Source organism: Meriones unguiculatus, chromosome 7 (assembly GCF_030254825.1).
Source record: "Meriones unguiculatus strain TT.TT164.6M chromosome 7, Bangor_MerUng_6.1, whole genome shotgun sequence".
Taxonomy (NCBI): domain Eukaryota; kingdom Metazoa; phylum Chordata; class Mammalia; order Rodentia; family Muridae; genus Meriones; species Meriones unguiculatus.
The window spans coordinates 20,617,903-20,645,771 of NC_083355.1; the positions used below are offsets into that span (position 1 = coordinate 20,617,903).

The window sequence follows — 27,869 nt, forward strand, 5'->3', positions numbered from 1 at the left end:
AGCCTGATGATGTTTGCTGTGCTAGTAGCGGGGAGAAGAAAGGGCCTGCCACCGTACTGTTCCCCCTGTGTGGGACCTTTCAGTCCCTCGGAATTTAACTCCACCACCAGTAGAGGTTAATCTGCAGATCCTCTTTGAAAGAGGATTTGGTTTGATTGTGTTAAGTTTTCCCCAAGTGAAGCTGCATGAGGGCTGGGCTCCTTCCGCACCGTGCCGTCCTCGCTTGACCCCGATTTGTTTGGCACAGGGAGATGATGGGCTTTTGGCAGCGGTGGGCAGATGTCCTGATTTGATCAGAAATTGCTTGCACGTGTCTGAGGCTTCCCCAAAGTCAGTAATCCCTGTTGATCTGGTAGGGTTTTTTTTGTTTGTTTTTTATTGACAGACTTTTGAGAGTATTTTTCAAATACTGGTTTGGATGCACACACAATGTAAACACACGCTGTGAGACTTTAGGATCAGGTGGTGTCCTCTTTCCCCCAAGAGAAATAGAATGAAATGGAAAACAAGAGCGTGAAATGCAGCAGAGGCACAATTAAAGTACGTGTAACAACCTCCAGGCCTTTGATATGAGTTCAAGTCTGGGGAATGTGCGTCTGCTGTGGCCATCACTGTGTGTTGGTATCTAGAACGCAGCCTGGCATGTAATGGGAGCCCAACAAATGCTTTCTGTCCCTGTGTGAGGCTTGCTCCGTTTCTGTCTGCTGATGGCAAGTGCTCAGCTCTGAAGGTCGCTGTCGACTGGCAGAGGGACCCCTTGATTCGTATTCCCCTTCAGTCTCCGCACAGCTGGGATAGCCAGAGGCTGTCCACTCTCAGGAAGACTTTCCCTTTCCTGTGGAAGAAAGGAAAGGGACAGGAAAGCTGTCAGCTCCCTTGGCGTTTCCATGTTAAAGATGGGAGGAGTGTGTGTTTACAAGATCAAAATTGCTCCCTTGTTTTTTTAAAAATTATAACAACACATAATGAAACATGCTTCTTTCCTTCCCTCCCCCACAACAGCACAGGGAGACTGTGGTCTGTCCTGAGCTTGGAGCCCAAGGCCTCTCACATGCGCTAGGCTAGCCATCACCAAGTTCCTGCATCCCCAGCCCTGACTTTAACCACCCAGTTCTCATGTGCTCAGTTCAGTGTCACCGAGGACACAGGCATTGTGCAACTGCCCTGTCATCCAAAACAAAAATGGTTCGTTAAAGAGTAACTCTTCATCCGCCCCTCACCCCAGCCTCCACCAGTCTACTGTCTGCATAAATTGGACTCTTCTGTGTACTTCTCCTGAGTGGACTCACACAGTAATTGTCCCTTTGTCCCTGCCACCCCTCCTCCCTGGTAATCTAGTCCTCGCTCTGTGCCCAGACCTAGGCAGCGATACGTGCACAGTAAGGATCCAGAGACAAGTTAATGAAACAGTCTGTGGCGTACCGCTAGGGGGGAATTAAGCCTTTGAAGCCATGATTCCTAATCAGGATGCCTGCAGGCTTATCTCCTCCAAGTCTTGCTGATAAGCCTGCCCCAACAGTAATATCCGAGATTAGTCCTTCTCCATGTTTCCTAAAACAAATTGTTCTCCTTTAAACTTGATTATGGACCGGACGGTCACTGGTACATTGGTGTAATTGCTTATACAGATGCTGAGCATTCTCCACACAGAGGGCCTCAGCGACAAAAGAGGGCTTGATGGTGGCCCCGCTATGAAATCTTAATGTCCATCCTTATTGTCTTTCTCTCTGCCCTCATTCTTACATTTTCTTTCTTCCCTTCCCTTCCTTCTCTTCTTTCCATTCCTTTCCTTCCTTCCTTCCTTCCTTCCTTCCTTTCTTTCTTTCTTTCTTTCTTTCTTTCTTTCTTTTTCTTGTTCATTCTAATTTTTTGGAATAGCTGATACAGAGGCAACCTGACCCTCTGGGTCCACATAGAAATGAGCTAATCCCACCTCCCTAGTAGAGCACCTTAAAGGAGAGAGATGCAAAGGTTCCCGAGTGTGAAAGCAAAGGCAAGGCTATCTATAATGTTTTTACAGACCTAACGAGGACGGACGAGGAGAGGGCCCTGGAGAATGAGAAGTGTTCCAAGTGTGATAATTCCCGACCTTGGGGATGTCGGTGGGGGAGGATCAGGATTTCAAGACAAGCCTTCACTTCATAGCACGTTCAAAGCCACCCTGTGCTACCTGAGACCCTGACTCAAAAAGAAAAAAAAAAATCTGAATTTAGCTTTCAGATACAATCTTGGGTTTTTTGGATACAATCTTGGGTTTTTTGGTGCTGGGGATTGGGTCCAAGGCCCTGGGCTCTAACACTAAGCTACACCTCAGCTTCTGATTCTGAACCTGTGTGTGCGTGTGTGTATACAGGTGCATGTGTGTTTGTGTGTGTGTGTGTGTGTATGTGCCTGTGTGGAGGTCAGATGTCAGGAGCTGTTCCACTTTTTTCTTCTTCCATGTTCCAGTGTGTGTGTGTGTGTGTGTGTGTGTGTGTGTGTGTGCGTGCGTGTGCGTGTGCCTGTGTGGAGGTCAGATATCAGGAGCTCTTCCACCTTTTTTCTTCTTCCATGTTCCTGTGTGTGTGTGTGTATGTTTGTATGTGCGCACATGTGCACACATATGTAAAGACCTGAGGTTATTGTCAAGAATCATCCTTGATTGTTCTTCCACCTTAATCACGAGGCAGGATCTCGTTAAACCCAGAGCTTGCAAGTATGGCTAGTGTCACAGGCTAGCTTGCTCTGGGAATCCCGTCTCCATGTCCCAAGGCTGGAGCTACAGGTGGCTCCTGTGCCCACTAGAAAGTTATGTGGGTTCCAGGGGTGTGAGCTCAGGTCATCGCCAAACAATCACCACTGAGCAAGCTCCCAGCTCCCATCTTGTCCGTTGAGACAGTCTCTTACTGGACTGGTTAGGCTGGCCGGCCGGCCGGGAAGCCTCAGGGATCCACCCGGACTCTTTTTTTTTTTTTTTTTCCATCAGGTGGACCCACATTGCCTCCCTTGACTCCATTCCTCAACCCGTGAACCATAGACCAACAGTTCAATCCAGAACTGTAAATGTTTCAGCTGAAGCCGACAGGAGGTGAAAAGCGCTTCTAGAATTGCATTTTTTTTTTATGGCGATTACAAACACCGGTGCTATTGTACCCAGAGACAGAGAACCCGACAGTGAAGGCTTACCCGTGCTGGGATCATCCTGGGAAGGTGGAAAGGGCAGTGATAGGACTCTGTGACACCGGCACCCCAGGAGCATCCTCCCTCCCTTCCTGTTTAAAGAGGAACTGGCATCTATAGCCGTTTTTCCCCGCCCCCACTCCTCCCAGATTTAGACTGTGAGTGTGTGTGTGTGTGTGTATACAGTTCACCAGCCACAAATAGGTTCTGCTTCCCACTCCTCGTTACGGGGCCTTCCCTCATCCCAATCTGCTTTCGCTGGCACATCCGCTGGTGTGCTTTACAGCAGCGGCTAATTAGTGGCGGCTTTTGAGCAAGCAGCTTGTCATTTTTTGGCAGGGACAGGGGACATCCGTAGCTAAGTCTACCATGCTCTGTGGAAAAGACATCTTGAGTTTTAAAAGCGTCTGTAGTCAAAGGTGGCTGTTTCTACTGAAATATCATCTGGAGTTGGCGCCGTGTCCCACAGTTGAAGAACTCTCGGGAGGAAGAAACAAACAAACAAACAGACAAACAGAGGTTCTATGTTGTCAAGCTGATGCCGTGAGCCCTGACTCACCCGCCTAACCTGAATCTGCGCCGGGGTGTCGGTCCTCATGGCGTTGTTTCGGCGTGGCAATAAATCTCGCCGGGTGGCATTTAGTGGCAGGCCTGGTAACTGAGGGAGCGCGCGGCTGCCGTTGGTGAACGCCGCCCCTTCCACTTAAACTCAGCCTCTTTCTCGCAACATCACGAAAGGAAACAGTTCAGTTTGCATGGAGACGAAGGGATTTTTTTTGGTTTTGTTTTTAACTTCACACTCAGATCAGCATTATCACAACCCATGTCATTCTCTCTTCGGAGTCGCTGCGGTGAGACGTTAGCTCTGATTTACAAACTCGTCACGATGTTTGTGGATGGTTCATCCGTTGATAAACGCTAATGATGAGTCAAAACCTCCGTCACCATTTCTATAAAATGTGATTCACTCCCATTACTCCTATAATAAGGACTCAAATAACGTGTTAAAAATAACACATTGAAGGAAATAATTGGCCTACCATCTATTCCTCCCAGTTCGGTTCCGTTTGTAACATGGGGATCTACTGAAATTATGTGTGTGATACTCAATTACCAAATACCTACCCCGTGCTGTGCAGAGCACAGGGTAGGTTGTAACTCTGAGGAGGTAACGCAGTCTGTCTTTAAAAAACAAAACAAAACAAAACAAAAAAAAAACAAAAATGAGATCATCAAAATGATGGAAGACAGCACACAGGCATTGCTGTGGTTCTGTTTCTCACTAGGGTGTGGAAGTGTTCGAGGGACCTTCTTTCTGAGGAGCTTGGGATTGCCAGGTGTCCTTGTCCTCAATTTCCTCCTTGGCATGTCACGCATATGGTGGAGTCCAAAGGTTGTCTCCCCTCATCCATCCTTTGTAGCTTGGCTTGCGGAACGCTGAGGATGCTTGCCCCTCAGCTCTTATTTCAAGCACACCGAGATGGCAGCGTAGGTGGTGCTGCATCTCCCAACCAATCAGCATCTAGTAGCGCAGGCGCTTACCCATCTCTTCAGTCTTAGGTGCAGCAGCGCTAGGTAAACGGATGCTAAATTACTGCTGCCGTGTAAACAGCTTCCCAGATGGTGCTTGGCTTTAGCCCCCTTCCCTAGACCATCCTACCCTGACCCTTAGGATAGCTAATGGATTACTTTCTCGTTGGTATGAGTGACATTGTCCCTTTATTTAGAAGCAGAAACAAAAACAGGAGTTGAGTATGGCCTGTGATGAGTTTTGGGGATGGACAAGAACAGTACAGCTGGCATCTTAACACGACTCAGTGCCCACTCTAGCCATGAGCTGTCAGGCCAAGGTTTTAACCTGAACAGAGAGCCGTCCTCTTCCAGAGTGGCCCTCCCCCAACTCCCCTTACAACCTCAAGCTTTTGGCTAACTTCTGATCGGTTCAGAAGACAAAGATGACACCAAACCCTGCTTCCTCCAGTCATGCTTGAAGGCTTCCAGAAGGACCCTGATTTCTTTCTTTTGGGTTGTGTCTGTTTGGAAGTTGCACTCTGGGATACCTTGTTCTGTCGCTTTTACTGTAAGGCAGCCCCGGGACAGAGGTGTGCTTCAGAAAGAACTACTTTGGCTAAATGAGGATTTTTTCATTTAAAAGAAATGTTTAGTGTGTGTGTGTATGTGTGTGTGTGTGTGTGTGCGCGTGCATGTGTATGCCACAGTGTGCGTGTGGACGTCAAAGAATTGGTTTCCTGCTCCCATTGTGTGGGTCCCTCCCGGGAGTCAAACTCAGGGTGTCAGGTTTGATGGCGAGTGCCTTCCTCCACTGACTCATCTTGATGGCCATTAAGAGTGAGGATTTTTAATGAGCGCCTGTCCTCTGAAGGCGAGAGGCCTCTCCGGGAATCTGAGAGCTCCGGTCTTAAGCCTGTTGCCTCATCTGCAGCATAGTGACACCGTTAGAGACACCTCAGGCGTCCTTGGGAGACTCACTGAGGACATATGCACAGGGCACAGGTGCCCAGGGCGTGTGGTAACAGCTCCTCGGTGTTTTTCATCCCTTCTGCTACCAGGACCGTCGCCTTCTCCCCCGAGTGCCCACCCCCTCCGGCTGTGGAGCAGAGAGTGGAAATTAAGTAGCTTACTTTGTGTCGACATGAAACAGTTTCCAGCATGTAGCTTAATTTAGCCTATGTAACAAGTTTTTTTTTTTTTTTTTTCACCCCAGGAGCTTTCAATTGTCTTCATCTGGTCCTGGGTGCTCTGAAGCTGGGGTTAAGCGCTCGGTGATCAAAGCCTGGCTTCTGCAGAAGAGCACCTCCCACAAAAAGCCTGGGGTCTCTGTTGCCACCACAACCCGAGAGAGAGTAGTTAGTTAGAAACCACATGGAGCCGAAGGCATGTCATGTGAGCCTCTCACGGGGACTCTTCATTTGTTTTTGTCTCCTCTCCATGTGTGGGGAGGTCAGAAGACAACTTTGTTTATCATTCCTCAGCCACCTTCCACCTTTTGTTGGACAAGGTCTCTTGCTGGCCTTGAACCTAATCAATTAGGCTGTATTATCTGACCAGCGACCTCATGTCTGCCTCCTGTCTTGCCATTGTAAAGACATTTACCACTGTGGGCTCTAGGGATCTGAACTCAGGTCCTCGTGCTTCCCAGACAAATTCTTTACCAACTGAGCTATCTTCCCAGTCTAGGCCACCACACCATGGAATGTAAATAGTTAAAGCAGGAACTGATCAGGCGGAGAAACTTAAAGCCTTCATCTCTCTTCCTTCTTCTTCTTCACATTGTTGCTGCCTCTGGGAGAACCGAATGCAGGTTCTTCTGTAGTTCCGTGCTCTTTTCACTCACAGAAGTCTGTGTCGGGACACAATGCTGTTGGGAGGGTGTGTGTGTGTGTGTGTGTGTGTGTAGGGGACACTAAAATCTTCAGTGCCATTTTAAACATTTGGAATTACTATCTGAAGAAGACTTTAAACCTCTCTTTGCTCATCGGTTTAGTGATCTTTTCTCTGGGTCTAGAAGCTGTGTGTGCATTTTCTGTGGCCTCCGGGGTTTTAGCACTGCGTGAGTGCCTGCTGGGCCTAGTAGGTGTCGAGGCTTTTTTTTTTTAGACTGCGAGGCTTTTGTTAGTTTGATTGTTTTGTTTTAAATTTTTTTTTATGATTTCTTATTTTTGTTTTGTGTACATTGGTGTTTTACCTGCATGTATGTCCGTGTGAGGGTGTCAGATCCCCTGGAACTGGAGTCACAGACAGCTGTGAACCGCCTGTGGGTGTATGCTAGGAATTGAACCCAGGTCCTCTAGGAATAGAAGTCAGTGCTCTCAACCGCTGAACCAACTCTCCAGCCCCATGGCTGGTCTTGCCTTTAGTCTGAGAAAAGAAAAGGCTGACATTTTAATTTTGTCAGTCACGCAGAGACCTTAAATGTCACTCTTATCATCAGATTACTATCATATTTTTAGATACAGACTTCTGGATTTTTCATGTAAAGTACAACAATGGGGAGGCCAGCGTGATGGCTCAGTGGGTAAAGGGCGCTCGCCACCGAGCTTGGCGACCCAAGTTTGGTTACTGGGACCCAAAAAGTGGATGGAGAGAACAGACTCTGTTCTCTGACTGCCACACGCACGCCACAACACACATGCACCTCACGTGTAACATACAAAAGAAAAAAACCAAACTCTTAAAATCATTCTTGGCCAAGTATGACCTCACTCTGGCGATTCTAAACGGTGCCCTGGCCTACCCGGTGCACAGGGCCTCGTGTTCTTTTACTGCTTTTAACCTAGGCAGCCTCGGCCCGTTGGTGGCAGAGATTCTGGGTCTCCGTCTGCTTGTTTTTCTTGGGAGCTTTACTGGAAACAGAATGTGATTGCGTACTAGCTGCGGAGGGGAAGTTGGCGAGCACTTAGAGCCTTCTGTTTGGTCTGTCTGAAGCAGCTGACCTTTTGGAAGGAAATCGCTGCTCTTTGCTTCTTCCTGTAACACCGCAGACGGTGAAAGGTGCACAAGTGCAGACAGACAGAGTTCTGCCCCTCGCCCGGCTGCCTCGGGCACAAGCCGCTAGGACCCGCACAGCCCCTGATCGCGGCGCGGCGCTGAGCTCAGACGTGCTCGTTGCCGCCTAGTGAGGGAAGATCTTTTCCCCGAAAAGCCGTTTTAGCAAAAGTGACGCCTTCGATGGCAGACCCCCAGTGGTAGTGAGGCGGACGGCGTGCAATCTCAACTCATCCCAGCGTCAAAAGCCCTGATATTGATTCTCCTACCTGGATAACCTTTTTTTTTTTTTTTTTTTTTTTTTTCCCGTAACCATTTTTTTTTTTCCTGGCAGGAAAGCATTTTGATTTTCTAAGCAAGAAACTCTTATTCAAATACCATGTCTGTGACCCAAGGTAAAAATGGATGATAATTCATGTAAATGCGCGCAATAGAGCAACCTGAACCTGCGTTTGATTCGGGCTCGGTAGGTAGGTGTGCTTTTCCGATGTACTCTTGGTCTGTTTCCAGCTCGACTGCTGATGGCGAAGGCTGTTGAGAGTGAACGTTGATGCTCGTAAGTGGTACAGGGTTCACTCTTGCAACGCTAACACTCAGACTGAGGCAGGAGGACTGAGAGATCGAGGCTACATCGTTCCTGTCCAGTCTGGGCTACGTATTGGTGCAAACTAAGCTGATACCAACCAAGGAGCCTGTGTCTCCCAGTTCCGTGAGCCTTTGAGGAGGAGTTAAGTCAGGAGCGGAGAGCTGAGGTGTTGGATTGCCTCATCTCGTCCCAACAGCTTTCCAGAGGCCTTGAATTGCTGCTCTTCCCTGTCCAGGGCCATCGTGCCAGCCGATTGCGGGCAGGTGTGTGATTCACAGGCCACAAGTGTGATTTTTGAAGGAATGGTTGTACTGTTCTGAATGGTTTTCCGGGTTTTTCGTTCTGTCAACAGTTGCCGTCAAGTTTTTTGGTCCTGCCAAGGGTGAAAAGGGAGCTGACAGCATGTATAAATAGCCGTCAGTTCTCCGTTAATCTTAGCCGCTCGTAAGCTTCACCCACCACTTAAAAACATATTAAGTTGCTAAGTATCTGAAAGTGATAGGATTGCATTCCTTTAAAGAAATATTTTATTACTCAAGTTCTACTGTTTCAGGTCCTACTTAAGTCAAGGATATCTAGTTGGTGAGGCAGGGTCATAACCCAGACACTGACGTGTTGGGAAATACTCTCTTCCTCTGTCTTTAAAAAATTGAGTAATTATCGTGTGTGTGTGTGTGTGTGTGTGTGTGTGTGTACAGGTTCGTGAGTGGGAGACCAGAAGATGCTGGATCCCTCTGAGACAGAGTGACAGTCATTTGCCAAGCTTGTTGTGTTGGTGCCGGGATCTGAGCTCTGGTCCTCAATGCTACACCGCAAACTCTTAACAACTGAACCCGGTACTCTCGCCCCTTTCTGTGTGTTTTGTGTCTTTGTCTCAGGGACTCACCGTGTGGTTCAGGCTGGACTTAAACTTCGGATCCTGTCTCCTCAGACTTCCAAGCGCTGGCATTACAGCCCGTGCTGTCCTCCCCACGCCATCCTGCGTGTTTGCACAACTCTTTAAACGTAGTTCCCACGGAGCGTTCCTTAGTGGAGGGTCCATCGTCGCTAATTTTATATTTCAACTGTTATATCTTGACAAGTTTATTTAGTTTATGATATGGGGGTGGGACTCAAGCCTTTGGCCTCACTCATGCCAAGAACACACTCCCAGATGCTAGACATAATTTAATAACTGCAGCAAAAAATAAAATAAAATAAAATAATAAACAAAAGGATCAGGACACCTTTGCCTAACGTAGCAGGTGAGTTTTCTTCAGTGGCCTTCTGTACACACTCCTGCTACATCGTTTTCTGAATCCCCGGAGGCGCGCTGACACGCTGTTTGCGTTTCCGCGTGGTTTGGCCTCTGTGCGTGGTGTGTATAGATGGGATTTGTATAGACGGCTGAGCGTCATTCCATCCGGTTGACACGCTACAGCTTCCCCGTCCTCCTAGTCTATGTTATTTCCAGTTTCTTCCGTGATAGCTCATACTGTTTAACTAATGGCCGTCCTTAAGAATTGACCTAGAACAAAACACTCTTCAAAGCAAATTTTCGCTAAGTGGAAACAGTACTGCAATTCTCAATGGGACGAGAGAGGCTATGAATTTTAATGAAGAAAATACTGGGGACATGTTTCTTATTTTCTGTACCGCAGATGCCATTATTTATGGTCTGCAGCAAATGCCCACAGTCATCTGGAAAACGGTACGGCGGTAATTCTTCTCTAATGGCTGTTCAAACTGCCCGTTAGGCTTGGGCTTGGAGACAAATGTGCTGGCATCCTCCTTCCTCAACGCACAGCCCGTGGAGTCCAGACTTTCGGTACCTCTCAGGACCGGTTCCGGAGGAGACACCGTGGCCGGTGTGGTGGCCTTGCTTTCCTCTTTTAAATGTTTGCTCTTAATTCTGCAAATTTTGAAAAGAAATAAGTTAGTGTCCTGGGAAGTTGACAGACCAGAACAGTGAGCCCCAGACAGACTGCGCCCCAGCTGTGAGCAGTTTCCACATCTGCGTTATCACTGCCTCACACTTCCCTTCTTTTGAAGGTGAGAGCGCAGACTCTGTGACCCCTCAGCCTCAGGGGCTGGCGTGCGCCCACTGAGAGCGAGGGCACCCCCTTGCTCAGCCTCAACGCCGCGTCACTCTCAAGAGTGTCGACGCTGACTCGAGGGCTGGAGATGTGCCCGCCATAGCCAGTGAAGCTCTTGCCTAGCTTGTGCAAGCCCCCGGGCCAGGTCCTCAGCACTGCAGACCCGGGCCTGTCATCCCAGCACTCAGGAGAGTCAGACTTCCTGGGTCATCCTCGGCTAGACAGCCAGTTTAAGGCCACAGAAAACACAACAATATCCAACGTAGAGGCCATGGTTAACTTCCCCTAATCCTCTCAATGATGAAATTTAAAGCTGTTTCTGCTTAAAACAAACAAACAAACAAACAAAGACTTACCTCTATCTGTGTGTGTGTGTGAGGGAGCCCTCACAACCGAGATCAGAGGACAACCCTCAGGAGCTGGTTCTTTCGTCATGTGGGTCATGGGGATTGAACTCTGATCATCAGGCTTAGCTGTAAACATGTCGTAACACGATGGGCCAATCTCTCCACCTGTGAATTTGCTTTTAATGTGCCCTTGACAGTTACATCCCTGTACTCGTGCCTCCTGTGTTTCTAAAGCAATTTTGCTTTGTTCTTTTGTTTTGTTTTCTACCATTCCTTAGAGCTTACACTTTGGATTTAAGGGAATTTGTTTGTTTCTTTTTTCTTCTTTTTCTTCTTCCTTTCTTTTCTTTTTGAGATAGTGTTTCTCTGTGTAGCCTTGGCTGTCCTGGGCTCGCTTTGTAGACCAGGCTGGCCTAGAACTCACAGAGACCCGACTGCCTCTGCCTCCCGAGTGCTGAGATTAAAGGTGTGCACCACAGCTTTTGTCTGGTTCTTGACTCTTTTTCCTTCTTCCTCTTTCTTTCTTTCTTTCTTTCTTTCTTTCTTTCTTTCTTTCTCCTTCCTTCCTTCCTTCCTTCCTTCCTTCCTTCCTTCCTTCCTTCTTTCCTTCCTTTCTTCTTTTCTTTTTAAGGTGTGTAGTTTAGTCATGGCTGTTTTATACATTCCTCCAGCAGAGCAGCCCCCAATGCTGCATGCTATTTCTCAGCTGGAGGATCTTGAGCAACAGAGAGTTTCATGTGTGTTCTGTCATCCTGTGTAGGGGTGATGGTGGGGAGAGGCGCGATGGCATGCTAATGGCCTCTGTTGTTCCAGTGTCTATGTGCTGCAGAGTAGGGGGCACTATTGATTGTTTCTTCCTGATTCTTCATAATTTCGTTCTTTTCTTCTCAGCGTGTCAAATCTGGAGATGCATAGTGTCTCTGTGCCCTATGCTCAGCGTTGTCCAACCCCTCTGTTAGAGTTTGTTTGCCAGATTCACCTACTGATGTACCCTTGCCCTTCTCTTTTTGTTTTCGAGGTTCAGGGAATTGATAGCAGGGCCTTGTGCATTCTAGACCAGAGCTCTACCACTGGGCTGTGTCTCTTCATTTTGTGACCAGTAAGAAGCATGCAGCCGTTCCCAGAGACTGGCATCACCCATGGCTTTAGCAGCCGTGATGTTTCTTGTCTGGGTCTACTGTGTGTGTGTGGGTGTGTGGGTGTGTGCACATGCATAGAGGTCAGAGGTCAGTGTTGGTTTGTTTTTGTAATTGTTTTGCTTTGTTTTTGTTTTTCCCCTGAGATAGAGTTTCTCAGTTTAGCCTTGGCTGTCCTGGACTCGATTTGTAGACCGGGCTGGTCTTGAATGCACAGAGATCCACCTGCCCCTGCCTCCCTGAATGCTGGGATTACAGGCATGCGTCACCATGCCCTGTTAATGTTGGGTGTCTTAATTGCTCCATAGTAGCATTTCTCCACCTGTGGGTTGTAACCTTTGTGTGTGTGTCTGTGGGGGGGGGGGGGTGTCAAACAGCTCTTTCACAGGGATCACCTAAGACCATCAGAAAACAGATATATTTATATTATGATTCATAAGAGCAACAAAATTTCAGTTACGAAGTAGCAACTAAAATAATCTTATGTTGGGGGGGTGATCACAACATGAAGAACTGTATTAAAGGGTTGCAGCATTGGGGAGGTTCAGACTGGGTATCAGTGAACCTGGCCCTGGCCAACTGGGCTAGAGCGGGCAGCAGACTCCAGGTATCCTCATGACTGCCTTCCCAGCACTGGGATTATGCGCACATGCCGCTGTTTTACATGGGTCCCGGGGCTTGAACTCAGATCCTAATGACAGTACTTTCAGCGGTCAGCGCTTCACCAAACGAGCGGCCTCCCCAGCCCAGCCCACTTTAGCTGTGACCTTATGCGTGTTGTGATGATATAAATACCCGTTGTATTTAGGTGAGAAGTTTTAAATGTACGAGAACCCGCTAGTGGACTTGCTTCCTGCACTCACCAAATAGCGCCCTCCCTTCTTTTCCCGCCCATCCTTCCCGTCATTACCTCTCTTCTTCCCAAAGTAACTGAGACGTGGTGACCCGGCTCTGACATGAAGATTTATGCCTGACTGTCATCCCACAGCGTTATTATCTGTGCTGCCTGGACAAATGTTTCCTTGTTTGTTTCTTTGTGGGACAAACACTTTTACTCCTGTTTCCCTTCCTAGCTGCCTAATAATACGATTTCTTTTAACTAAAAGAGAATTACTTTTCTGGTTGCTTATAAGCTAGTGTTACAGGTTTTTTGTTTGGTTTTTTTTTTTTTTTTTTTTTGGTTTTGTTTTCTTTTTAAAGGGCAGATGGCTCTGGTATTGACCTACTTTTAGATGTGGTCATTTCACTCTAACCTTTGCTTGATGTCAGGCCAGTACAACACAGTCTTAATCCCCCATCACTGTGTTTAGTATCTTCTGTCTCTTCCTATCCGGCAGCCATCACCACCTAATACAGCCGTAACGTTGACACTGACGGTGAAGCCGTCAACATGACCAGGGACCTGGCCCTTTATCCTCCCAGGGTCCCTCGGTCCTCAGCGGGTACTGGGGGTGGGCGGGGGAGGGGGGATGGTTAACAATCTGTGAGGCTGGCTGGCTCCTCTCCTGAGCCAGTGTTTATATAGTCCGTCTGCCAGCTTGCCTCCGCTAAAATCAGAGTCCCCCAGTGTTAGGTTTCCCATTCTATTTTCTCCTTCTTTCTCTTCAAGTTATGAGATGTGACAACGTGAGGGAAAGTACAGAGAGTGACATGACAGCTCACCACAAGTCCTGGGGACACGGGCGGCGCTGGGCAGCAGTAGCAGGACACAGCACAGACAGGGCCTCCCGGCACTGAGAGACGGGCCCAACTAGTCCGCTTCTGTCTCTGTTTTAATTTTTAAATACAGGGTCTCACTGTGTAGCCCTGGCTGGCCTCTGCCTCAAAAAGACCTGCCTGCCTCTATATCTTGGTGCTGGGACTAAAAGTGTGTGCCACCATGCCTGGCTTTTGTTTCTTCGTCAATAACGGCTTTATTGAGATAGATTCAAATATCATAAAAAGTCACCTTTTTTTCTTGTTTGACAGTAAAAAAGCTTTGTGTGTGTGTGTGTGTGTGTGTGTGTGTGTGTATGATGTGTTTGTGGATGTGCCTGTGCCATGGGCATACTTGTGGAGGTCAGAGGACAACTTTTGGGTGTTTGCTTTTGATTCCACTGTGTGTAGCAGGGGTCAAACTCAGGTCACCAGGCTTGTATGACCAGTGCTTTTACTGAGAGCCATTTTGCTAGCCCCATCACCCTTCTAAGACGCCCAGAATTTATTGTCTTTCGGACAATAAATACTACAGCCATCACCACTGTCCAACCCTAATGGAGTTTCATCACTTCCCCAAAGGTCCAACGGACATTCCAAGGATGGATTCACAGTGTACGAGCAGGTTTGCGCACATGCGTGCATTCATGTGTGTGCTCGTATGTGCATATAACCCTAGCTGTTCTCGTGTCCCCTTTGTCCTCCACAGTTTTCAGTGCCCTCCTTTCGAGTCAGGAGAACAGGACTCACCGTGCCTCTGCCCTTGCCCTCCCATAGGTTCTTGTCCATAGTCGTCCTTGTATTGGTGAACTTGATTAAGAAATCGGAGTATCAGGGGCCAGCAAAATGGCCCAGTGGATAATGGTGATTGCCACCAAGTCTGACAACCGGAGTTCGATCCTCAGCACTCACAGAAGAGTGAGCAAGCTATCTTCTGGCCGCCACAGGCAGGCTGTGGCGCGTGCAGGAGTGTGCACATGCACACAATGCAATAAGACCAAGAGAAAGAATACCTTCTTTTTAAAGGAAGGTAAAATCTATCCTGTGGAATGCTATTGGTCAAGCAGACGGAGAGCAAGAGCTGTTCGTCAGCTAGAGAGCCGACTTTGGAAAAGTTTGCTGAATTGGGTTAAGGTGGAGGTGAGGAGGAAAAAATAAGTCCTTCGTATAAGTGTGAAAGAATCGTCTCTTCTGGGTGGCTGACTGTGTTCAGGTGCTACGTTACACACTTGCAGATAGTAACCTGGTTTTGGTTTGGTTTTGGTTTGTTTTGGTTTTGAGACAAGGTTTTCCTGTAACAGCCCTGGCTGTCCTGGGACTCACTCTGTAGATCAGGCTTGCCTCAAACTCAGAGAGATCCGCCTGCCTCTGCCTCCCTGAGCGCTGGCATTACAGGCGTGTGCCAGCACACCTGTCTCACATATTAACCCATTTTTATTCAACCCCTTCCCCAGACAACCACATCTCCTCCTCATTTAGTGAGTCTGAAGGTTGAGGCACAGACAGGTTAGGAGGGCAAATGTTTTGAAGAACTGTAAGTCGCTGAGTTCAGCAACATCTTTGGAGTGTTAATCTCATTTTCTACCCTAGTTCTACTGGGGACATAGCTTACTGTTACACAGTGCTCACCTGGCTCGCAGGAGGCCCTGGGTTCAAGCTCTGCTACCTCCCCCCCCCCGCACACACACAAAAGAAAACCTCAGCAATGATAAAAGCTCCAAGTAATAAAAAACTAACCCAGCAAACCAAATCTCTCTGCACGGGCCTTAAACCCTCTTCTCTCCTCGAGCTGGAATTTGTTCAGTCCATTGGCATAGCTTCAGTGGGAGCGTCCAGCCAGGGCACCTGCTTTCTGCCAGGGTAGTTAACAGCTAAACAGTCCCCAGTGCTCTGAAAACCTTCAAAGGGTGACGGTTTTCTTTGTAAAGGTTCGTGTTTGGGGCTGGGAGCATATCTCAGTTAGTAGAGAGCTCTTGTCTAAAAGGCACAAAGCTGTGGGTTTCATCCCCAGCACGGGAGTAATAGAACACACCTGTATATAATCCCAGTACTCAGGAGGGCCTGGCATTGAACTACATAGTGAGTTCAATGCTAGGGGCAAGCCTGCGCTACCCTGAGCTGACCTAAAGATGTATTTGTCGAAGGGAAAGTTTCTGATAGGAGAATAGTTGCTATTGATACAAAATAATTCCTACCACCTGCCTAGTAGGCAGCCCCTTCCTTTGGCTTTCAGTAAGCCTGCAACATTGCGAGCAATCAACACTGAGGTTTTTATAAACAGGCACCTCTGGTCCCTTTGTTTGACTTCCCCCACGCTTGGCTAGGTCCAGATGTTCTGGGTCAACATGGGTGCTGAGTGTATTTAGCAGGTACAGCACTCCTAGTCCAGGCTTTGCTGCTGTGTGGCTGGCTCTGGAAGGCTGTGGACGCCCCAAGCGTGGCTGCCCAGAGCTCAGCAGGTTGTCAACAGCGTCCTAAAAATACGAGAGCGAATCCATTTCCCAGTGTTTAGATCGGCCCCTGTGATGACTTACGGGAGAGAGAAACCACTTCCCTTGTCAGAATGTCACGCATTGAAGGCTGAACTGCCTGTCAATAGGCAGAGCAGAGCATGCGCGTGGCGGGCCGCCTCCATGCCGGCGGCGGAGCAGCAGCTGGTGTCTGGATAGACAGTCGGTAGGAGGGACAGGACCCCGATGACACCTGTGTGCACACTGCTGCCTGAGGAGGGTGAAGGGTGCTGACAGGCCTGGGAGAAAAGCACTATTTACACTACAGATACTCTGCACTTAAGCTGATGAGGAGTGGGAGCAGCTTTTTGTCTGGAATTAGCATTTAGGAAGTGGAGGGAAGAGGGCCAGGAGGTACGTAAGGACCTCCATAAGCCACTCACAGTCCATGTGGATAAAAGCCATGGTTTAAACGGAAAATGAAAATGACGGTGCTACTTAATGTGGCTTTTATTATATATATATAATATTATATATATATATTCTTTTAATTTCAATTGACACAAACTTTCCGTATTTGGGGAAAGGCATGCTATCTGGTACATACAATGCGTAATGCCATGTCAGCCTAATCGTCAGGTCTGTTACTCAACATTTATCACCTCCCTGGGCTGGGAGCGCCCACATTCCTTCCCGCTGCCTACACCCTTCTCGGCCGGCAGTAAGCAAGCTGCTCTGTAGCCGTTCTCCTCCGCCACTAAAACACTTCCATGTTGGGAGAAACTACCCTGCATTTATCAAAATAAGGCAATTACCACTTTGTATTTGTCAGCTATTACCTTTCAAGTAGCGTGCTATTAAAAAAAAAAAAATACCACAACGTGAACTGAAATCGTAAAAAATATTCTGACAAATCCTCAGAGCTCAGCATTCCACTCTTTAATAAAAACTGAGAACAAATATAGAGCTTAAGACACGCACTGCGCCTGGTACAGCACCCTGCCTGTCGTGGCACACCCCCACAGCACCCAGGAGGCAGAGGCAGGTGAATCTCTGGGAGCTCAAGGTTAGCTGGTCTGCAATGTTAAGTCCCAGACCAGCCAGGGCTACCTAGTGATTGTTTCTGAGAGACAAGGTAGCACCTTGTAAGCCCAGGCTGGCCTGGAACTCACAGCCCTCCCTCCCGCCTGCTTACGGAGTGCGGGGATTACAGGTGTGTGCCGCCGCGTTGCGCTGGGTCTCTCTCTCTCTCTCTCTCTCTCTCTCTCTCTCTCAAAGCGATAATAGGCTCCTGCGATAAGCTTGACCAACGGGACTCGTGAAGTCTTTCCGTATTTGTCCACTTAGCACAGCGGTCCTCTACCTGTGTGGGTCACAACCCCTTTGGGGGTGGGGGGAGATGTCGAATGAGCCTTTCGCAGAGGTCGCCCAAGACCACCGGAAAGCACGGGTGTTTGCCTTACGAGTCACAACAGAAGCAAAGATCAGGGTTATGAAGTAGCAATGAAAATAGTTTTACGGTTGTGGGGAGGGGTCCCCCACGGCACTGTATCGAAGGGTCGCAGTGTCAGGAGGGGTAGGGAGCGCTGGGTTAGCGAATATCTTTTTTGTCGATTTCTGTGCTGAGCTGCTACACATGTCCTTTGGGGACAGGGCAGTAAGACAGGTCCTCTTTCCTTCTTTCTATTGGAGTTCGGTGGGGGGGAATGAATGAAAACTAGACAGAAAAAAAAATTACAGACATGTGGGATGTCACCCCTTGAGTCATTGGAGTTATACAGAGTTATACAGTTATACAGAACCTTCTAATTTTATGATTGAGACAGGGTCTCACTATGTAGGCCTGGCAGGCCTGAAACTTGCTATATAGACCAAGCTGGCCTTGAACTCACGAATAGCCACCTGCCTCTGCTTTGTGACTGGGACATCCTACCCAGCCTCTTTTTTTTTTTTTTTTTAAAGACAGTTTCTAATTGGCCTGGAGTTGGACAATTAGGTCAAATTGACTGGCCAATGAGCATCAGCAGTCTCTACCTCTCCAGCACTGAGATTACAAGTGTGCACCACCCTGCCTGGCTTATTTACCTGGATTCTAGGATTTGAACTTGGGTCCTCAAGCTCGCAAGGCAAACACTTTGCTAGCTGAGCCATCTTCCTGGCCCAGTCCTTGTTTGTTTGCTTTTGTTTTTTTTTATAAGATGTGTTTGTGCACTTCCTGTGTGCAGTGCCCTCGGAGACCACAAGAGGGCCTCAGCTCCTCTGGAACTGTAGTTACAGATGGTGGTGAGCATCACGTGGGTGCTTCGAACCAAACCCAGGTCTTCTTCAAGAGCAACACCCGTACTTCACCACTGAGCCATCTCTCCAGCCCTCTCATCCTTGCTTTTAACTACGAAAGACTGCTACCTGAAACCTCTGTTGTGCTTCTACGTACTTAAAACTGTGTTCTCCTCCATTCCCCGTCCATTCACCCTTCCTCCCAAATCATGAGCTGCACCTGTTCCGATTTGGAGACGTCACTAAAAAATTGTGCAGACGTCTCCCAGTCGTTTGAATGGGCAGTAGAGTTGTTCTCCTCTCCCAGTTTTCTTCTGGTGAACTCACACCCACTGAAATTCGCTGTCTGGGAAAATCTCACTGTTGTCCCAGCCCTAACGCCTGAAAGCCCCCAGTCAAACCACGCACCCTTCAACTGTTGTATAGCGGCACACACATCTAAAAGTGGTAACCGGCTCCCACCCCACACCTCCTTGTTGGCTAACTGACTCGTCCCATAAATAGCTCAGTGTCACTCGATCAGACAGCCACCGCTCACAGAGAGGGATCTTTGTTTCCTGGCACACATGTGCCGCCTCTGGTAGTCAACAAAACCCAGGTCCAGTGCACCGGACCATGGCTGTCACATAGCCCTTAGGAGAAATCATCTGCTAAGTCGTTTTCAGATGGGAGTCAAGATGCACAGCTCCACTTTACGGAAAGCAGCGTCAGAGCAGGGTCTGGCTTTAATGCCTTCCTCCTATGGTACCGCTTCTCCTGTCTGGGGAATCCCGGAAGCGCTCTGCCACATACACTAAGTTCTCAGGTCTGTCTGAAAAGGTTCCTGGTAGTTTCAGAAAGCCGTTTTCTGAAGCATGCTTTCTTTGGTGCTGTTCGTCTGGGTTTGGGTGTTGTTTCTATAAGAGAAGGGTCTCAGGAAGTCCAGGCTGATCCTCCTGCCTTCACCTCCTGAGCTCTAGAATTATAGACATGCTCCACCACAAGAACCTGCTTAAAAAACAAAAACAAAAAGGCTTCTCACCACCACTGAGGCTAGTGGCTCAAGCCTATAATCTTAAGTTAAATTTGAGGATGGCAAGTTCAGTGGGGCACGGTGGTGCACGCCTTAAATCCCAGCACTCTGGAGGCAGAGGCAGGTAGGTGTTCTTTGAGTTCGAGGCCAGCCTGGTCTACAGAGCAAGTTCTGGGACAGCCAAGACTACACAAAGAAACCCTGTTTCAATATAAATAAATAAATAAAATAAAAAGAAAGTGGCAAGTTTAAGGCCAGCCTTGGCTACAGAGTGAGTCACCTCAGCCTAAACAACCGAGTGAGACCCTTGTCTCCAAATACAAAGTTAAGAAGAGGCCTGGAATATGCCCTCAGCCATAGTCGAGGTCATAGGTTCAATCTCCATTACCAAAGAAAAGCAACAACAAGCCCACCGAAAGCCTGCGCACTCCTCGCCCACAGAGCACAACAGTCCGTTCTTCTCCTGTATTGTCAAGTCCTGTATTGTCAAGTTCGTTCTTGACATGTATTGGTTTTGTGTTGGACTGTACATGCTGCAATTTGACAGATCCCACGGCAGCAACTCCAAAGGCGAATGAACGCTGGGGAGCATGGCCAGATAAGCCAAGCTCTGCCCTGTGGCGGAGCGTGGCTGCTAAGCTGACCAAGGTAACGCGTGGGCCTCGGCCTGGCGTCCGTCTTTTCACCTCCTTCAGCTCCTTTTCAAACGGCAGCGTGCGCTTCCGTTTCACAAAGCCTGGACGCCGAACCCGAGGCTACCTTTTCTGGTCGCTCTGCCAGCCGTGCACGGGGACTGCTGGAGGGCTGCCTAGCCCCCACAGCAGTTTCAAACAAAAGGAAAGACTGGCTGTAGGATGGCAAAGCTGGTGGCAGAGCCTTCCCCAAAGCTGGCTCTGCGGTTTTGCCTTTTGTGCCGCAACAGTCGGCGCTCCAGGGGGCCCTTCCCACAGCCGAGCTGAGTGTCTGCATTTTGAAAATGTTATAAAGCTCGAAGTCAGTTTGGCAGTGTTGATCCTGGGCAGGTGGGATGGTTCAGGGGGTAAAGGCAGTTACTGAGCAACCTGGCAACCCTCATCTGATCCCAGCAACCCACACAAAGGGTTCAAGGAGAGAACCAGCTCCACAGAGTTGCCCTCTGACCTCTACACTTTCACCCTGGCGCGTGTGCACCCACACACACACAACACACAATAATAATGAAAAAAAATTAAAGACTTGACCTTTAGTATACCAAAAGGAGAAAGACCATTCACTTTTAAACCCTTTGCCTCTTTACGCCCGTGGCTTTGAAGGGACTGGGGTGGAGACTAGAAGCAAACAAACAAATAAACCCAGGCCTTTGTTTAACAGGTTGTGAGCCATGGCAATGTGGATACAGGCACAGCAGCTCCAGGGCGATGCCCTCCATCAGATGCAGGCCCTGTACGGCCAGCATTTCCCCATCGAGGTGCGACATTATCTATCCCAGTGGATCGAAAGTCAAGCCTGGTAGGTGAACAGTTTCTACATCGCGTTTGGGGGAGCGCGAGAATCTCGAGCTTTGACTAGAAAAATGTTATGACTGAGACTTTGAAAGTTGTGCATATCCTGGGCCCAGGGGTCCCCACCAGGAACCCCCGTGATTCTAGCATCCTGAAAGTGCGGCGCGAGCCTGCGGCCAACCTGAACTGCAGAGACCCCGTCCCTATCTTTAAATAAATAACTGGATAAATAAGAAGAGCTACGTGTGCTGGGCTGGGTGTGCAGCTCAGTGGTAGAGTACGGGCATGAGGCCCTGGGTTCAGCCCCTAGGGCCTGTCTCCAAGGAAAGCTTTCTGCAAAACTTTAGGCAATCCACGGAAAAGGCGTTTAGCCTTCTCTCAGAGTCAGAGAGACGGAGTAACTCATGGAGTTTTAATTTTTGTTAACTTTTAATGATGTGTGCATCTGTGTGTCTGTATATAGATATGTACACAAGAGGACAGGTACCTGCACAGGGCAAAAAAAACAGCATCCGAGTCCTTGGAGCTACAGGTGGTTGTGAGCCATCCAGTGTGGGTGTAGGGATTTGAACTCAGGTCTTCTGGAAGAATAGGACATCTTCTTAAACACACAGCCCTCTCTCCAGCCCCTGAACTTGCCTTGTTTGTTTGTTTGTTTGTTTTTTGAAACAAGGTCTTTCTATGTAGCTCTGGCTGTCCTGAATCTCGAAAGTGCTGGGATTAAAGGCATAAACCATGCCTGGCTTTTTTTTTTTTTTTTTTGTAAGGTTTCACTGTCTGGGCAGCCTGCATTCATTATATAGACCAGACTAGTCTTAGATCTGAGGTCAGCCCTTGCCTCTCCTATGTGCTGAAATTCATAGCTTATGAGCCAGACATTTAATATATTAACTTAACAATCAAAACGGTCATGGCTCTTTTGTTTTTTTGTTTTTCTGAGACAGGGTTTCTCTGTGTAGCCTTGGCTGTCCTGGAACTCACTCTGTAGACCAGGCTGGCCTACAGAACTCACAGAGATCCACCTGCCTCTGCCTCCCGGGTGCTGAGATTAAAGATGTGTGTCACTCACTACACCTGGCTTGAGACATTTGTATTTTTTAATTTATATTTACATCTACTCTAAAATCCTAACAGTGGGGCAAGAAGGCTCAGTGAGTAAAGGAATAGCCACCAAGCCTGATACCCTGAATCTCATTCTCAGAATCCACATGGTAGAAGAAAACTGACTCCTGAGATTTGCTCTCTGACCTCCATACTGCACTGTGGCATGAATGTTGTCTCCACGCACACACACACACACACACACATGCACACACACACACACACACACATTTCAGTGCTGACTTAGCCAGCATTTTCATCTTATTTCCCCAATGAGCAGTTACATACTCGAGTTTCAAAATCGTTAGGTTGGTGCAACACAGCCCAGTGAGGACGCACCTTACTCTGCCGCGCTGGGGCAATGCTTCCGGCCCGAGAGACAACCTGTCTGCCGCCGAGCTGGTTCCTCAGCCCTGCGGCACCGTAACCCCCCAGCCGACGTTAAACTCCAGCCGGGCCCGGCAGTGCTCAGGGCAGGCAGCTTGCTGGTTGGCCCCAGGCTGTCAGTCAGCGTGACAAGTTCATCAGACTAGTCCAGGTGTTCACCAGGGTGGTGGGCTCCTCTTTGGAGAGCCGGCCCTGGCACTGCCGGGAGAAGGTGGTCCACACCCGCTGACGTTGCCACAGGGCGATTGTGACAGCTCGTTAGCAAGGTTTTGCCCAGAAACAAGCGTTCCTCGGGAAGGCAATTTTCTAGGCAATTAAAAAATATATATATTTTCAGCTTCATGTTTAAAATTAAGAGGAAAACAAACTGGCTAAATATGAGAACATCGAACACACCTGGGTTAGTCCTTGTGATTTTCTTTTCTGTCTCAATGATTTGGGGGATTTAGAAAAAAACATTAGTAGGGAGTCTCTGTTGGTTTACAAATCTCACTCAGAGGCTTGAGACGGAATGTCCACCAGTGGTAGAGCATTTGTCCAGCTCCACAGACCTGGACTCAGCACCCCAAGCAAACAAGGCACAGTAGCGCATGCCTGTCGTTCCACCTATTGGGGAGGCTGAGGCAGGGGAATTACTTGAGCCCAGAAACTGGCGCCAGTCCTTAGGCAAGTAAGCTTTCATCCAGCAGGTCTTCCGTAGACCTTCCGGCTGAATAAGCTCTGGAAGATCTGTGTTGATGTTAAGGAGATCCTGGATTTTAGGTAGTTTTTGTTTTTCAGGACAAAACAAAGACACCACCAGATGGTGGTAGCACACGCTTTAATCCCAGCAGGCCGAGGCAGGTTGATCTCTGGGAGTTCGAGGCCTGGTTGGTCTACAGAATGAGTTCCGGGACGGTCAGGGCTACACAAAGAAACCCTGCCTCGAGAAAAACAAAAGAGATAAAAGTAAAGAAAATAAAGATCTTAATGAACACTCTCCAGCAATTCATATTGACGCTGTGGTGAAGTCTTTTGTCTCGGGCAGTGGTCGAGTCCAAGCCGCTGAGTTCTGCTCAAGGACTGGATCCTCTCAACGGCGTGGGCTCTCAGTCAGAACAGAGGAGCGGAGCCGTGCCTTCAGCCCGTCCAGCCCTTGACTCAATACATATTTTTAGTGAACAACAGAGTATGCGTATCAAAAAAAATTGGCTTTTGTCACTGCTCTCTCGAGACATGGGTGGGGTGGTCCCTGATGACACGGTCTCCAGGCTTTGGTGCACGGCTCTGTTTGCCACCAGGCACTCACTAACTGCAGGGATTTGCGGGTGGCTGTCTTTTAGCTGGCGCTGGCCCTCTTCCCCGGCACTGGACCTGGCCAGCAGTAATTAAATATCATTTCAGCCCGACAGCTGTTTGGTTTCTCGGCGCGCTAAGTCACTTAAGTATTACCCGGTAGCAACTGTTGCCTAATGTGTAGACACAGATTTTAAAAGGACAAAAGAGAGAAGGTAAAGAGGAAGTGGGCCCAACCCCTGTCACCAGTTGAACAGCTCTGAATGGCACCGGAGGGCCATGGACTGGCTTCTCGCCTTCGCTGAAGGAGCTGGCGTTGCTTCCAGGCCCCCCATCTGCAATGATGACATTTATTTCTCATGGGTGCGAATACTTGTAGGCACCTTCACTTCCGTGCCTCCTCTCCGGGTGTTCCTTAGGAGGGGCAGTGACTGCGCGTCTGGAGCCAGTCAAGTGGGAAAGGACGCCAGAAGTTAGCGCACCCCTGACTCCCTGCAGAGTGCAGGAAGAAACTTTTCCCCTTCGGATCTAGGAGGTGGATGGGTTAATACCAGAGTCGGTCAGGAAAGGGAAGGAGAAGGGAGAGTGTGTGTATGTGTGTGTGTGTGTCTATTTGTTTTAAGAAAGAAGGGTACAGTTCTGCTAAGGTCATTCGAATAGAGCAATGCGTGCTGGGATGTCCCTTAACACGTGAGATTAAGAAGTCATGTTTGAGGCTCCCGTGCCAGCTCATACCTCTGGCCCCAGTCCTCAGGATGCCGAGGCAGGACAGTTGCGAGTTCCTGGCCAGTCTCTGACATCTTGTAGGACCCCGTCTCAAAGGGAAGAAGAAAAAAATAAAAGCCCCACAAAGCAAACGTAGCATGTAGAGGCTGCGTGTGTACAGGCTCCTGTGCATGTATGTCTACAGATTGTGTAATTTTTTTCCCCTAGGGACTCAATAGATCTTGATAATCCACAGGAGAACATTAAGGCCACCCAGCTCCTGGAGGGCCTGGTGCAGGAGCTGCAGAAGAAGGCGGAGCACCAGGTCGGGGAGGATGGGTTTCTGCTGAAGATCAAGCTGGGGCACTACGCCACGCAGCTCCAGGTGGGTGTGATCGCCGGCCACACTCAGGCCCTGTCCATTTGAGGGCGTCCTCACGTAACCTCCCGTAGACACGTGCGTCCTGATCTTCGGCCCAGCACCGTGGACTCGTGTGCTCTACGCACATGGTTCTGATTGGCTCTGTGGTTGTGGTTGTTACCGTCTTTGAGACAGGAGTCTCACTGTGGGGCTGGAGAGTTGGTTCTGTGGTTAAGGGTGCTTCCTGCTTGTCTTGGGGTAATTATTGCTGTGATGAAACACTATGACCAAAAGTGAACTGAGGAGGAGAGGGTTTGTTTGGCTTAAGCTTCCACATCGCTGTTGTCATTGGAGGAAGTCAGGACAGGGATCCAAGCATGGCCTGGAGGCAGGAGCTGATGCAGAGGCCAGGGAGGGGTGCTGCTTACTGGCTTGCTCCCCATGGCTGGCCCAGCCTGCTTTCCTGTAGCTCCCAGAACCACAGCCTGGGGTGGCCCCACCCACAATGGTTCCTCCCACACACACACACATCAGTCACTAACTAAGAAAGTGCCCTGATTGAGGCTCCCTCCTCTGATGATCCTAGCCTGTGTCGCAATGACACAAAACCAGCCCTCACATTGCTCTTCTGAGTTCAGCTCCCAGCACCCACATCAGGAGACTCACAGTGACCTTGATTGCTCGGCTACCCTCTTCTGACCTCTTCAGGCGCCCACCCACATGTGGCCTACAGACACACAGACATAACTAAAAATAGAAAATAAAACATATTTTTAAAAAGAAATAAAAAGCTTCACTATTTAGTTCAGGTTGGCCAAACTGGAAATTCTCCTGCATCAGTTCCACTCCAACCCCAGGGTGGGTTATAGGTGTGCACCACTCCCAGCCACGACTTCTGCTCCCTCTTTTAACTTTTTGTTCCAAAATAAATATGAATTTGCAGGAAGTTGCAGCAGTAGTACAATGAGGCCCCTATTTATGCTCACACTCATCTGTTGCCATCATTTACTTTATCATCTCTCACACGTTTCTCTCTTTCTTTCTCTACACACACACACACACACACACACACACACAAACTCATACACACACACACTTTTTAGTTGAGAGTGAGTTGTCTGCCTTATATCCCGCCCCTGAGTGTCTCAGCGTGTATGTTCTAAGAACATGAAACTTCCCTTACATGGTCATAATGCAATTATCAAGTTCACGGTACTTAGTATTCTGTCTCTAAATCCATTTGTCAACTGACTGGGAGGTGTCCTTTTGGGTGTGTTACACTCCCCAGTTCAGGGTCCAATGCAAGATCACACATCATACCAACTGTCACATCACTTTAACATTTTAGTTGGTTTGGTTTCAATTGCGTGACTTGTTTGTTTCTGAGACAGGGCCTCCCACTGTAGCCCGTGCTAATCTTGAACTTTAAGCAACCCTCTTGTCCCAGCCGTCCTGTCCGCTTTTTACTGTTCTTTAACCTAAAAAACATTTTTTGCAACCTTGTTTTGGCTTTGATATTAGCATTTTAAAATAACTGCTTATTTCCTTACTTTTAATATTTTTATGTTTTATTTTTAAATTTGTGCATGCGTGCTAGCGCATGTGTGTGTGTGTGTGAGAGCATGCACACGCGCGCGCACACACACACACACACACACATTCAGAAGGGAGCATCATATCACCTGGAGCTGGAGTTACAGGAAGCTGTGAGCCTCCTGACACTGGCGCTGGGAATTGAACTCTGGTCTGTAAGCACAGTATGAGGTAGGGTCTCACCATTTTGTCTAAGCTGGTCTCAAACGCTAAATAAACTTGAATGCTCTGTCCTTCTGGTATGCCCCATCCAGAAAGAGAGAACGCCCATTTCCCCCCTAACTGAGAAAGTAATTCTGATTATAACTACGGGAAATGTCCGCGTCCTGTCTCTTGCCTGCTGTGGCCTTTTAAGAACTTAGCCGTTTCCAAGAATGCTGCCGTAGGGCTTTCAGCATTAAGATTCAGAAAATAGAGCAGCCTTCCCTTTTTACTGTAATTGCATTTTCCCATGATGTCTTTGTCTCATTCCTGCCCGCATGGGAGGAACCTCACTGCCCACAACTCCACGGTTACGGCGCCTCCGTCACCAGCCTCCCGGTTAACCCACAGCGCAGGCTGGAACAAAGTGATGTCTGCTGTTGTCCTCTTTCAGAACACCTACGACCGCTGCCCCATGGAGCTGGTCCGCTGCATCCGGCACATTCTGTACAACGAGCAGAGGCTGGTCCGGGAAGCCAACAACGTGAGTGGCTGCGGGTGTGGGAGGGGGATGCTGGGAGCCCTCGTTGATCCATTTCCCCCAGAACCGCACTTCGTCCAGGTGACCCGATACGCCCTAGTGTCTCTTTAGGGAGCTGTTCTTAGATTGATGACTTCAGTGCGACTACAGCCACAAAGCGAGGTGAAGCTGTGCAGATAACCCCAAGCAAATCGTTTTTGTGTGGAAGCATGCTCGCAGTCAGTTAGGAGAAACGTCCGCACACACTCCAGGCCAGCCGATGAAGGACCGAGTCAAACCGGGTCCCTAATCACCCAGATCCACAGAGGCCTTGCGTGCGCCTCCCCCATAACTTGTTCTGAGCGGCCTCTGGGATGTGAGGCTTCATCCCTGGTGGAAGCAAATGACTCCATTACCGGAATGCCTTGAGATAGATACAGACCATGTACTCCCAACATGTCCCCTAGGTAACTACAGTCATGGCATTGGGTCCATGAATGAATATGAAATCAGAGGACATAGTCATCAGTAGGAAGACCCTAGTGACCTCTGGGGCACGTGGAGTTTGAGTTTCTTAAGGGATTGGGCATATTCTCTATGAGATACCCTGGTGGAGGCCAGAGCTGAAACAGAAGTTTTTACCATGAAGGTGTCCTGTCAGGTCACCTGTCTCCCCACACTTTCCATTCTCCACCTATCCTCACGTGTGGTATTTGCGATTTCTTCTGTTTTGAATCTCAATTGTTGGGGGTTTTGGCTTCACCTAAGGATTAAGACCCAAGGCTTCCTCCCACGCTCACACCCTGGACCTCCTTACCTGTCCCCCAGGGGAGCTCTCCAGCCGGAAGCCTTGCTGACGCCATGTCCCAGAAGCACCTTCAGATCAACCAGACGTTCGAGGAGCTGCGCCTGATCACGCAGGACACGGAGAACCAGCTGAAGAAGCTGCAGCAGACCCAAGAGTACTTCATCATCCAGTACCAGGAGAGCCTGAGGCTCCAAGGTGAGCCTGGCGGTGGGATCCGGGCACTCTGGGGGTGGGAGTGAGGTCTAGGAACAAGC

General features: G+C 48.8%; 1 protein-coding gene and 1 long non-coding RNA gene across 12 annotated transcripts in view; one reads left to right on the top strand and one right to left on the bottom strand.

Annotated features, from left to right (window-relative positions):
* The window catches only part of LOC110550889 (signal transducer and activator of transcription 5B), a 69,574-nt gene that overhangs the window by 20,544 nt on the left and 21,161 nt on the right, over positions 1–27,869 (top strand). Inside the window, exons 1-5 of one of the 7 annotated variants that reach the window (XM_060386701.1) lie at positions 7,945–8,060; positions 20,594–20,731; positions 24,421–24,577; positions 26,742–26,831; positions 27,636–27,810. In XM_060386701.1, coding sequence (XP_060242684.1) covers positions 20,604–20,731; positions 24,421–24,577; positions 26,742–26,831; positions 27,636–27,810 — 550 coding nt within the window. In that variant the 5' untranslated portion in view covers positions 7,945–8,060; positions 20,594–20,603. The other 6 variants (XM_060386697.1, XM_060386699.1, XM_060386700.1 and 3 more) reach the window with 6 other exon arrangements.
* Positions 575–10,802, bottom strand: LOC132655131 (uncharacterized). Of its 5 annotated transcripts, none has more exons than XR_009592772.1 (4): positions 10,683–10,801; positions 9,138–10,142; positions 3,166–8,624; positions 575–835 (listed from the first exon to the last, which is right to left on the bottom strand). It is a non-coding gene; the product is annotated as an uncharacterized LOC132655131 (long non-coding RNA). The 5 variants fall into 5 exon arrangements; XR_009592773.1 differs by having other exon boundaries at positions 3,166–8,645; XR_009592770.1 differs by having other exon boundaries at positions 3,166–10,142; positions 10,683–10,802.